The sequence below is a fragment of the Halichoerus grypus genome, chromosome 10 (genome assembly GCF_964656455.1).
Source record: "Halichoerus grypus chromosome 10, mHalGry1.hap1.1, whole genome shotgun sequence".
NCBI lineage: Eukaryota > Metazoa > Chordata > Mammalia > Carnivora > Phocidae > Halichoerus > Halichoerus grypus.
This window is the reverse complement of record NC_135721.1, coordinates 50,717,739-50,731,000: the sequence shown is the minus strand read 5'-3', so window position 1 is coordinate 50,731,000 and position 13,262 is coordinate 50,717,739. Positions and strand designations below refer to the sequence as shown.

The following is a 13,262-nucleotide window of genomic DNA, read 5'->3' as shown; positions in this document are numbered from 1 at the left end:
ACAACCAGCATCCATATCATCATGGCACCAATCCCTAAACCCCCAAAGTTTAAAAGACACAGTAACATCCTGAGCCAACACAACCACTAGAGCAGCCTTCACTCTGAGTCCCAGTGCTCTTGGTCCAGGGCTGCAAAGTTTAATGCCTAAACTGGTAATGCAACAAGGGATGGTGGGGCTGACAAACCAGAGAGCACCCACCCCATCAAAAGGAAGTTCAAGTTTTTAAAATACTCTGCTGGCTAAACCCATCAGAATATGCCCCATAGGCCACCAGCAAACACTGGGACAGACAGATGTAGTTCCCAAGAAGCCTAGACCACCACACTGAGGTAGAATTTTTGCTATCATATACAGCCAGCATCTGGGGGAAATGTGAGATGGAAAACAGGAGATAAATGCTTCAAGGCCTTCCCAGGGTGCTAATGAATTCATCCCAGCTGGCTAGACCATCTCGTTTCAGAGCTTAAAATGCTAGTAGAAGAAATGTCCCTAGTGACTAATTTCACACACAGATTACCACGATCTGCAGATGAGGTAGTGGAAATCTACCACCCATAGAGGCCTCCTTCTCTCAGAAACCCTTCCAAGGCATACTCCCAGAACAGGCCAAAATTTAGAAGTGTGTGATGGCAGCACATCCAGACCCCATAACAGGCACTTATGTTCATCCACATACTCCTTTCCAGAGCCCCTCTGACCCCAGCACAATTGGCATCTCACTCCACAACACTGAGGATGGTCTTTGTCCAGAGACATGCCTTTATAGGATCACAGCCAACTCTGAACAAAATTCAGAGCCTTGCAGGATATGAAATGCCCAAGCCATAAACACAGGTGTCAAATAAAAGTAATAAACAATAGTAGGTCAGTGAACATCTTGTCACCCAGCCCAATCCCAAAACACCAAAATCTTACACCTTGAAAGTCCAGTTCTAAACGAGGCTTGCCAGGACATTGACATTGATTCCTATTCCTACCAAGGCCAGATGCCGTGGCTGCACACAGCTCATGGCCCTCTCCATTTGCACACATACTTGCTGATTCAGTCCCCAAGTGAACCTGCTCTGGCCCGAGAAGTTAATCTCCATGCCTGCCATCAGCAGATTCTTATGTACTTCATTTGGGATTTTTGCCTCTCAGGAATGTTGTTGATCTTGCACAGGCTGTTCTGACCCCATCCTCAAATCCTCAAAAATGCCCATCTCTGCCAGCACCAGGATTCCACTCCTCAGATCCTCTCCAAGGGCAGGAAGACTGGTGCCGTGCCTGCAAACTGAAGCTGGAGGGGGCCTGCCTCCCAGATCCTGAGCCCCTCTGTACATAGCATTTCAATCCAATGAGTCACATCAGCTACACCCAGGTTTCCAGTTAGGGTGTCTGGCCAGGACCCTGAAACCCTATACAGTCACCTCTTCAGGTAAACTGCACTGCACCCTTATGAGAATTGTTTGACAAACAAAAGCCGGGCTGAGCTTTGTTTCCCTGGCCCCTCTCACTCTATCCTGGTTCTTTTTTTTTTTTAGAAATTTTATTTATTTATTTGACAGAGAGAGAGACAGCGAGAGAGGGAACACAAGCAGGGGGAGTGGGAGAGGGAGAAGCAGGCTCCCCGCCAAGCAGGTAGCCCGATGCGGGGCTCGATCCCATGACCCTGGGATCATGACCTGAGCTGAAGGCAGACGCTTAACGACTGGGCCACTCAGGCGCCCCCATCCTGGTTCTTGATTATAAAATGCAAGCTTTTATAAAGTTATTAAAAGTGATTTTGAATAATTGCTCAAGCCACATGCCAATAAGGATCTCAGATTTAAACCTATTAACAAGGAGAAAACTAACCAGAAAGATAGTCACACAGCAGGCACTTCAAAGAGAAAAAAAATCACCTCCCCCTTCCCATCCTAAACAATTCAGTCCTAATGCTGTTAGCTCACAGCGAGGTAGGGGGATCCACGGTGGCCCTGAGTGAAGTGCTGGAGGCTGAGCAAGGTGAGGATGGCATCCACACATGGAGATGGCCATGTCAGAGGATGTCAGAGACCAAGCAGATAAGGGAAGTGCCCACAACGCAGGTGGCTCAGTGCAAAGTGGTAAAGTCCAATCAGCAGGAGGGGGGCTTTGGAAGGGCAACCTGGCATGGAGTCGGACCCAAGCCAGGTAAGAAGGGTGCCCAGGCAGAGGGGCAGGGTAGCGTGGGGAGAAGACGTCCATGCCAAATCCAGCAGGCATGCATGTGTGTAGGTGACCTTACGTGGTGAGCCAGAGTCCAAGTAGAGTGAGATGTCCATGTGTGTGGTGAGGGATGGCCTGAGTAGAATGTCAGAGCCAGGGAGAGGGTTCTTATGCTCAGGCAGCTTGTCATGGGTGCTGTTCTGGGCTGAATTATGTCCCCTCACAATTCATATGTTGAAGTCCTAACCCCCATACCTCAGAATGTAACTGTATTTGGAGATAGGGCCTTAAAAGGTGTGATTAAGTTAAAATGAAGGGTAGGGGAGATGGGCTAAATGGGTGATGGGTATTAAAGAGGCCACCTGTTGTGATGAGCACTGGGTGTTGTATGTAAATGATGAATCACTGAATTCTACTCCAGAAACCAATATTGCACTATATGTTAACTAAAATTTAAATTAAGAAAAATAAAATACAATGAAGGGTAGGCACCAATCCAATATGACTGGTATCCTTATAAGAGAAAATTGGGGCACACACACGCAGAGGAAAGATCATTTGCAAGCCAAGGAGACAGGCCTCAGAAGAAACCAAATTTGCTAACGTCCTGGTCTTAGATTTCCAACCCCCAGAACTGCAACAAACAAATTTCTGTTGTTTAAACTACTTAATCTGTGTATTTTGTTATGGCAGCCCTAGCAAACTAATACAGGTGCTAAAGTCCAAAAGGGGTGAAGAGAAGAGCCACCATGGGGGAGACAGCACAGAAGGAAGTGAGTTACACATGCAGTGTCCTTGATGAAAGATTCATTCCAAGGCTCAGGGTGGGAAAGTACATGATGCTCAAGCTCAGAACATCTACCAGAAAGGAAGTGATCAAAAAATGATAGTGACATGTCAAGCAGAAAGATAGCCCATTTGAAGGGGCTTTCACTGGCCACAATGAGGACAATCTGAATAACAAAATAAATCATGAAATACTATGATATTATGATGGTAATCTAATGAATTAAATAGAAAACTATGTGTCTATAATATAAAAAATATAAATGAATATAGAAATAACCAAAATGTTCTACAATAAAAAAATGGGGTGCCTGGGTGGTTCAGTCAGTTAAGCATCCAACTCATTTTTTTTTTTAAAGATTTTATTTATTTATTTGACTGAGAGAGACACAGCGAGAGAGGGAACATAAGCAGGGGAGTGGGAGAAGGAGAAGCAGGCTTCCTGCAGAGCAGAGAGCTGGATGCGGGGCTCGATCCCAGGACCCTGGGATCATGACCTGAGCCGAAGGCAGACGCTTAACGACTGAGCCACCCAGGTGCCCCAAGCATCCAACTCTTGATTTCGTTTCAGATCATGATCTCAGGGCTGTGACGTCGAGCCCTGCATCAGCTCCGTGTTGGGCGTGGAGCCTACTTGGGGTTCTCTCTTTCCCTCTGCCTCTCTCTCTTTCCCTCTCCCTCCTTCTCTTAAAAAAAGTTCTACAATAAGTAAATGGTTAAACTGTGGCATATCCATCCCATGGACTAATATTCAGCAATGAAAAGGAGGAACAGACTTTCAATACAACCACTGGGATGATTTAAAGGGCACTGTGCTAAGTAAGAAGGCCAGACTCTAAAGAACACATACTGCATGATTCTGTATTGTATAGAACTTTCCCCAAAGGATAGAGATGGAGAACAGATTAGTGGTTGCCAGGGGGGTAGGGAGAGTAGAAATGTGGGGGCAGTGAGTGGGTAGCAGGCAGGAGAGATTTATGGGGGTAGAACAGTGCTGGATCTTGCCAGGAGTGGTGATTCCACAAATCTACACATGTGGTAAAATGACAGGAAACTATACACACATAGTACCAATTTCAATTTTCTCGTTTTGATATTGTACTATAGTTACAGAAGATGTAGCCATTAAGGGAAACCAAGTTAAGGATACATGGGACTTCTCTGTACTATCTTTGTAACTTCCTGTGAATCTATATTTCAAAATAAAAAGTTTCTTTTTTTAAGATTTTTATTTATTTGAGAGAGAGCACGAGTGGGGAGGAGGGGGAGAGGGAGAAGCAGACTCCCCGCTGAGCAGGGAGCCCGATGCAGGACTCAATCCCAGTACCCTGTGATCATGACCTGAGCCGAAGACAGATGTTTAACCGACTGAGCCACCCAGGTGCCCCAAAATAAAAGTTTCACAAATATAGAATGTTTGATGAAGAATAGGATATATAGATAGCTTCAAAGCATCTCCACACAAAACACAGATTACAAAGGGAAAAAGCTAACTTTAAAGTAGAGAGGCTTGGGGCGCCTGGGTGGCTCAGATGGTTGAGTGTCTGCCTTTGGCTCAGGTCATGATCTCAGGGTCCTGGGATCGAGTCCTGCATCGGGCTTCCTGCTCCTTGGGAGCCTGCTTCTCCCTCTGCCTCTCTCTCTCTCTCTCTGTCTCTCATGAATAAATAAATAAAATCTTTAAAAAATAAAAATAAAACAAAAAAAAATAAAGTAGAGAGGCTTGGCAGTCACTGCATTAAGCAAATGATTGAAGTGAACATCTTTAGTAATAGAACAAATCAAAATGTACCCCATCAAATAGGATGCAATGAGTAGAAAATAACATCACTTCTGTGATATTCCCGCCAAAGATTTGGGTCTGAATCTAATCAGGAGGAAATAGACAAACACAAATCAAACATTCTACAAAACAACTGGCCTACAATCTTCAAATGTGTCAAGGTCATAATAAAAGTCATGCAAAGACCAACAGAATATTCCAGATAGCCGGAAGCTAAAGAGCTATGACAACTAAATACAACTCATGATTCTCAGCTGGTCCTTCTGCTAGAAAGGACATTCAGACTGTTGGTGAAAACCCGAACGGAGCCTGAGGATTTTGCGGCAGTAAGGCCACAACATCGACTTCCTGATTTCACAGCTACACTGTGGTCTACAAGAGAATGTCCATTTATAGGAAATGCACACTAATTAGGGGTGATGGGACATTAAGCTGGCAACTTACTCTCAAATGGGTCAGGAAAAAAGTTATTTGTACTCTATCTGCAGCCCTTCTAGAAGTTGTTTCAGAATAAATGCCTTTATGTTAACAATAAATGATTTAGATGTCAAAGAATGAGAAACCCCTCACAAAACTGATGAAATCCTAGAACATTTCTGTAAAAAAATGGCACTCTTTATATTCAGGCCTGGAAAAATCACACTTGGCAGAAGGTACATGCATATCTAAAAAATCTCAGAAACACGATTCTTTGTTCATTCTAAGAATTAGCACAGTCTTTCAACTAGCAATTTAAACTGCATTAGCTAAAAGACTGAAATATGTCTCCCTTTTTTTAAAGAAAATTGCAGTTAGAACTTCTCTGTGTCTTACTAGAAAATGTTAGTCCCCACTTAAAATCTACGTACTATAAATGGCCTATTTCCAGAATCAACAATCCTTGGAAGACAAGGACGTCCTGTACATCCTTGCTGCTGGTGTTGCCAAGCATAAGCCTGCTCTGTCTTCCATTCAGATTCCAGGCCCAGCCTAGGCCCAAAAGGACTGGCAGGAAGGTGCAGTCAGGCAGCTCGCCACAAGAATGACATGGTAATACCTTCCTGCTAAGGATCAGTCAGGATTAAATGCAAGTAAGAGTCTTGCCTTAATACACAGAACATATTAAAACTAACATTACCACTATTAACAGAGAACAGGTTCAAGGTTCAGCTCAGGTCATATCTTCCTCCTTACTTTTGTTCTCAGTCATTCCCTGTCAGCTCATGCAGTAGCCATGGGAATTATTTCTCCTAAGGGTTAACTGGCAAGGGAAGGTTTGGTTTATAGGTCAAGTGGCCAGAATATGAAAATCTAAAACCGAGCATGTACAAAAGTAGAATCCTTAGAAAACAGTAATCAAGTCAGCAACGGCAGCCACGGCCAGCCAGTCAGGAGGAAGCCTGTTAAGACCTCAAACCAGAATAGAGCATTATTAAGGGCCAAGTCAATAAACTCAGAACACTTGCTACAAACAGAGCTAGGATGCCTGTGGCTGATTGTTGATTGCTCACCAATCAATATTGATTGCTCGTGATGAGTCAAGCAGATTTAATAATGTATGTCCAAGTGAACACTGACATGCCAAACACTGCACTAGACACTAGACACCTCACTGACATGATCCCATTTGAGCCTCACAATTACCTAATGTACAAGGTAGGTACAATTATCATTCCTATTCCACAGATGGGAAAACTGGGGATTAGAGAGATTCAGCAGCTCACCCAAGGTTACACAACTAGCAAGGGGTAAAACCAGTGTTTGAACCCCAGTGTTTGGTCTCTAGAACCTGCGCTCAACTGCTATTCTAAACTGCCTCCCATCACCAACCATCATTTGTGACTCCACAGCTCCCACTGTCCCTTACCTCACACTAAGCAACTTGCTTGTTACAGTATGCTTGGTTCCAGTTCCTACAAGCCTTTGTTTCTATAGCAGTCATGCTGTAGGATGGACCATGGGGTGTCATCAGAGTGACAATGAGACACAGCAAGGGCAAAAAGTCTACTTTGTGGACTTGGAGAAACAGGCTGCTACTTCTATCTAGCAGCTTCATTAGTTTGGCAAAGTAATAAGAGCTATTATAATAAACTCTTGTTTTTACTTAGAAAATGCTGCCTTCCTATAGGAAACAACTGAGGGTTGCTGGAGGGGAGAGGGATGGGGAGATGGGGTAACAGTATGACGGGCATTAAGGAGGGCACAGGATGTAATGAACACTGGGTGTTGTATGCAACTGATGAATCACTGAACTCCACCTCTGAAACTAATAATACACTATTAATTAATTGAATTTAAATTAAAAAAAAAAAAAAAGAAAATGCTGCTTTCCCACAAGGCCAACTAAAAATATGTGTGCATGCATGTGCACACATGTGCATGGGTATGTGGTGTCACCATGGAACTTTATATATGGCAAGCTACTTCTTTTTCTGGAGACCTCAGAGTCAGAAAAACTTTTGATGAATTAATTAGGGTCATCAAAAAGTAAACTTAGGTCTGTACTGGATAATTCTAGAGGGGTTGCCTTCTCCTTGAGTTGCTTACCAATTGATTTGGAAACATAATAACAGATTTTCCAAACTAGCAAACTCCCCTTCCCACCTAGGTACTTTCACAAAATGATCTTATTTCAATCATCTTTTAGCCTGGAAAATTCCACACACCTCAAGGAAAATATTTTGAGTTTTTTGACCTCTATGTGGCTATTTAAGAAGAAACACTTTACCAGACTCCTGGTTGGGGAGGTAACTCCAGTCGTAGACATCACGCTCTGGCGACAAGTGTATGCTGACTCACCACTGCCACCATCTGCCCAGGGCCTTTCCTCCTCGTTCTTCAAGCCCGCAGTACAGCAGGCATGCTGGCTGATGTTTCTGGATAGATCTCTAGCCAAGGACATAGATGGTTCAGAAGGATTGTTCCTATAGTTCTGGTGATCCGGATTTTGTCTCTAGAAACCATATTTAGTTGTCAAACAGTATAATAGAACAGTCAGACTTTGAATATTTAATATAGTTCAAAATTTTAATCAATGTAGTTTCATTTAAATGATAAGGGCAATCTTACGTTATGGATGAAAAGAAAATCATTACTCAATAGACTGTTTTTTCTAGAACCTTAAAATATTATGCAATTGGCAACTGCATTAAAAAGATTATCCCATGGAGCAGATCCTGTAGTTTATAATAAATGCAGCACAAAACAAAGCACTTCTGTTACACATGCAAGGAAAAACTAAGGCAGCCACCTGCTCATGTGCAAACACTATGGTCATGCCACAACCCAAGCATCCAATTGGCTAACAGGATAATCCATTCCCACTGTTGCAGAATGTATCCTCTCAGAAGTCACCCTAGTAGGACTAGTGGACAAGGAAAAAAAAAATGGAAAGTACCATTATATACCTGGCCGTTCCTGCCCTAAGTTTCTAGAATGATTGGGTTTCTCTACTCCCTAGTATATGTCCTTCTCTTCTGTCCCGAAACACAATCACATCACTACATAGAAAAGACTTTCACTGATCTAACCACTTCTTCCAACCTTTTGATCCTTCTTTCCGGTCTCAGATTTCCAGGTTTAATGGACTTGAAGTTTGCTATTGTGCTCTGCCTGGACTTCAGACACTTACATACACTCAACCTGGACTTCCAGCCCACTCCTATCCCACATCTCACATGCTGGGCCTCTCTGTAGCTTCTTGCACTACTTCCTACCCTCAGATTCCCAAGATTCTCCCCTGCCTGACCTTAGGCCCTATCTTTCTTCTCCACCTTCCTGCTACCTTCTCCTCTCTGATGGCTCCTCTTCCCTCAGGTCAATGGTGTCACTTCGGGCTCATTTCTAAGGCCTTTCTCTCCTCATACCTTACCTCCTCTGATGACTAATCCACTTAACAGGTCTTCAAGGCTTGCCTGACCATGCAACCAGCCCATATAACTAGCTTACAGCTTCTACTGCCTAATGGACACTTCTGAGCTATGCACCCTGATAATGGTGGTGACAACTATGTGCTTCATGGTTTGCAAAGCAAGTTCAATTATTTCATCCCACCAAATGGTTGCAAACCCCATGAGACTGGCATCACAACTACTGCTGAACATTCCACCAAGGTTGTCCCTCAGGGAGGGCCTCTCCAAGGGAAATGCCTCTTCCTTTCTGGGTCCTGTCCAATGGAAAACCACCAGTACAGAATGGGTTTATCTCATGCCCTAGCAATCAAGGTTCTATTAAAGATTCAGCAGTTAGGAACTAGATGCCCTGGATGTGACAGGAGGTAAGTATATAGATAATCAGGAACTTGGCTCCAAAACTTACACAGATCTGGATTCAAACCCCAGTCCTGACATCTCTTAGCTATGTGGCCTTTAGCCATATTTTGGTTTCCTCCTCTATAAAACATGGATCATAAATAACTCACAGGATTATTACAAACAACTGGAACATTATAAATTGCCTGGCACATGGAAAGGGCTCAGTAAATGGTGGATATTGCTCTTAATTCTTAAGCCTTTACCTCAGAGTCTTTGGCTCCTTCCAAAACATCACTGAGAACTTGTATGTATTCTGTTGCACCTTTAAGGATATCAACTTTGCTAGGCTTCCTGCTTTGGGGAAGAAATGGCACAAGTGCCTTCAGTTTAGCAAAACCACGGTTGAGATTTTTTATCTGGAAAACAAAAAAAGCACAGTGACATACAGAGAGGCTAATTTGTACAGATATCCGCCCCCACACCACAGAAGAGGGTTGTGAGGGCTTGTTTGCACGGCTCTTGTCTGGGTGGTGAACCGAAGCAGGCACAGGCCAGAGTCACCGCTCCCCCAGCAGCGCGGTTCCTGGCAGTCGAGGAAGGAGTGGCATAAACTTAGCACTGTGGGTGAATGGGCTGGAAGAGAGGGGGTTTGTGTTCTTGCTGAACCCCCTCCTCTTCCTCTTATAGCATACCCGCTGTAATGTTCAGGCAGTGGGGTAGTGGCTAAAACTCTAAATCAAAACATCAGGATTTAAGACCCAGCTCCACCATGTACTAGCTTACAAGAATGTGTAGGATACTTCATATTACCAAGCTATGGTTGTTTATCTGTAAAGTGGGAAATACCCACCTTGTAAGTTTTGTGGTGATTAACACAATTACACATAAAACACTTCTTCCTGACCTGGCATGTAGGAAGTCCTAAGTGGTACTGATAATGAACAAAATGTGCAAATACTTATCTACTCAAGCACTGAGCCATCAACTCTTTAACCTCTTTCCCAGCCAAATCGAGTCAAGTGTTAGAGTCTAGAGAGTCTGCATGTTGGCAAGATTTGAAAGGCAGAATAAGGCTATTTAGCCACATGTTTATAATTTTCCAGGGTCTAATCCTTCAGTTCTGAGGCCTGGAACGTTGAAGACCATCCCCCAAAGGGAACTGGCCTTGGAAAAACTGGCTTCCACTACACCATAAAGCCAATATACTCATATTGTACTCATATTTATTGAGAGCCCTCTCCCACTCCAGATCAAAGTGAACAATGGACATAGTCATCCCATTTCAGCACAATACAAAGACCAATAAAGGTGTGAAAATGTGGAACTTTGATAAAAGAACTACAAAACAAAACAGAAATTAGATATTATTTTTCATGTGCCAAGCTGGTAATATTGTTGCTTTGTTAGTCATACCCAGCATTGGAGATAAACAAAGAAAACAGTCTTATATCCCATAAGGGATTAAAATTAGTAAACTTCTCTAGAAAGCAGTTGGGCAACTGGCATCAAAAGTTGTGAGATTGTATACATCCTATGTCTCAGTAATTCCATTTCTAGCATTTTATTTGAGAGCAATTATCAGACATGCACATAAAGACCAGTAAAAAGCTGTGAAAAGCATAAAGGCTGGATGAGTTATGGTCCATTTATATGACAGAGTATGCAGTAAAAAGCTGTTCTTTGAAAGAATGCTTAAGAATGAAGAAATGTCAAATAAAAACCACAATGAGACATCACCTTACACCGGTCATAGTGGCTAAAATTAACAAGTCAGGAAACAACAGATGTTGGTGATGATGCTGAGAAAGGGGAACCCTGTTACACTGTTGGTGGGAATGCAAACTGGTGTAGCCACTCTGGAAAACAATATGGAGGTTCCTCAAAAAGGTGCAAATAGAGCTACCCTACAACCCAGCAATTGCACCACTAGGTATTTGCCCCGAAGACACAAATGTAGTGATCTGACGGGGCACCTGCACCCCAGTATTTATAGCAGCAATGTCCACAATAGCCAAACTATGGAAAGAGCCCAGATGTCCATCAACAGATGAATGGATAAAGACGCTATGGTAATATATATACAATGGTATATTACTCCGCCATCAAAAAATGAAATCTTGCCATTTGCAACGACGTGGGTGGAACTAGAGGGTATTATGCTAAGTGAAATAAGTCAATCAGAGAAAGAATTATCCTATGATTTCACTCATATGTGAAATTTAAGAAACAAAACAGAGGATCATAGGGGAAGGGAGGGAAAAATAAAACAAGACGGTATCAGAGAGGGCAGAGAGGGAGACAATCCATAAGAGGCTCTTAATCATAAGAAACAAACTGAGGGTTGCTGGGGCACAGCGGGGTGGGGGGATGTGGTAACTGGGTGATGGACATTAAGGAGGGCACCGGATGTAATGAGCACTGGGTGTTATATAAGACTGATGAATCACTCTACCTCTGAAACTAATAATACACTATGTTAACTGAATTTTTTAAAAAGAATGAGGAAACGCTTTCGATAAAGTGGAAAAAAATAGAAAACTGTACCATCTCACAATTTTATAATTATGTATGTGCACACACATAACTAGAAAAAAAGACTGGGAGGATATATACAAGAATGTTAGTTCATGGTAGTTATATCTGTGTTATGGGTGTTTCTGTTCCCTAGTCATTTCTCTATTTTTCAGGTGTATTAATTTCATCCTTGTAAAGAAGAATGAAGGCCATTAGCTTTAAAATAGAGGATAAAACCAGGAAGAATTCTCTGCAGAAAGTGATTGCTTCCTGATGGAAAGGCCCATGGAAAAGGCAAACTACTGGATCAGAATCTTGTTTGAGGCCACATCATCCCATCAGATCACAGGGTTATTTTCACAAGGGGTCTATTGCCTGGTAAACCCATGCTTTCCCACTCTTGCAGTTTCTCCAACTTCCCCTGGTCTTCTCCTCTCACTTGGTCCTTTCTCCTCCTGCCCTTTCCCAAAGCTCCTAGCTGATTCACCGGGGCTACACTTCCAAAGGGCCCGAGCATGCAGGAACGACCCCAGCAGAACCTCCCCGTCAAGTCCCCAGCTTGAAGCCTCGCCCTCCGTCCCCCCACCCCCCACCCCCCCGCCGGCTTCCTCTCTAGGACCGCCCGGGGCTGCCGCCAAACCCCAGGTTTGCAAAGAGCAGAAGGGAGACCAGACTGGACACACTGAGGGCCCCGGTTCAGTTAGAAACACTAAAAGCCACCAGTAGATGTCGCTCGGACTACGGTCCACAGGAGCATTGGGCGTCGTGATTCACCACGTCCCGGCCTGACTGGGAAATGAGCCACGGGCTGGAGTGGAAGTCCGGGGCACACCGGGGCACCGTGTTTCCTTACTCTAAAAAAGAGAAGAGAATAACTTCCACTGGGCCCCCTCACCCCATACTTGCTTCCAGGCAGAGATGCAGAGGGAAGGGAAAGGGGCGGTGGGAGCCCTTTGCGCCCCAAGCGCTCACCCAGCGCGGGCGGCTGCGAGATCGAGGAGCAACTCCCGCGCGCTAATCTTTTTGAAAGCACCTGCCGAGGGGAGACATTTTTGGCGTTGTCACGGGCCTCGCGTGCCCTCATCCCACCCCCCAGACCCCGTGGCAGGTGGCTAGCAGGTGAGGAGGCCATCCCAGGGTCAAAGAACGAGCAGCGGGACGAGGGAGGAGGGTAACAAGGCCGCTACCATTCTCGCAAGCTAGAGATCCGAGCCGGGCCGCCGGAGGTTCGAGTTGCCTCCGAGCCCCGCGGGTGGGCGGTGAGTGGGTGCACCGGCTACTCGCCAGGTGTTTGGTGGGGAGCAGCCGAGCCCGGGTGGCCTTGGGGACCCGCGCGGGGCAGGGCGCTCACCCGCTCGCGCTCCTTGGCGTTGGCCACGCGCCGCCGCTCCAGCACCAACTGGAGGTCCTCGGTCGAGGAGTAGCCTCCGGAGGGCAGCCGCTTGAGCCGGCAGATGGCGGCCAGCTGGGGCAGCGGCCCGAACTGCTCCCGCAACACGTCCTCCAGCACCTCAGCCGGCGGGACGCCCAGGAGAGCGGGCGCGGGCGCCGCGTCCATGGCGGAGAGCGGAAGGGCAGGGGGCCGCGCGGCCTTTCATCGCCCGCACCTGGGGCCTCACGAGGCACGGGGGCGGGGCCTGGACCACCTGTCGCGGTTCTCCTGCCCCCGCCTCATGCCAGTCGGGTCGCGCCCCTGGGAAGACTGGCCCTTGGGGATCTGGGTTTCAGCAGCTCCGCAGGTGATTTTGGTGAACACGGGATTACAGACAGCAACT

At 45.3% G+C, this 13,262-nt stretch overlaps 1 protein-coding gene across 1 annotated transcript; it reads right to left on the bottom strand.

The window, feature by feature from the left end:
- Positions 1 to 7,352: 7,352 nt before the first annotated feature.
- On the bottom strand, positions 7,353 to 13,045 carry FIGLA (folliculogenesis specific bHLH transcription factor). The gene is made up of 3 exons (XM_036118128.2): positions 12,839 to 13,045; positions 9,237 to 9,389; positions 7,353 to 7,673 (listed from the first exon to the last, which is right to left on the bottom strand). Exons 1-3 carry the CDS (start codon positions 13,043 to 13,045, stop codon positions 7,353 to 7,355), a joined length of 681 nt encoding a protein of 226 aa, XP_035974021.2.
- Positions 13,046 to 13,262: the final 217 nt, after the last annotated feature.

Bases quoted from the DNA above. Each gene is read 5' to 3' on its own strand.
- FIGLA (XM_036118128.2), bottom strand. From the start codon at position 13,045: ATGGACGCGGCGCCCGCGCCCGCTCTCCTGGGCGTCCCGCCGGCTGAG. The intron at 9,390-12,838 runs GTGAGCGCCCTG...TTTGTTTTCCAG, and splicing joins ACGCCAAGGAGCGCGAGCGG to ATAAAAAATCTCAACCGTGG. The intron at 7,674-9,236 runs GTAAAGGCTTAA...TATGGTTTCTAG, and splicing joins AAGGAGCCAAAGACTCTGAG to AGACAAAATCCGGATCACCA.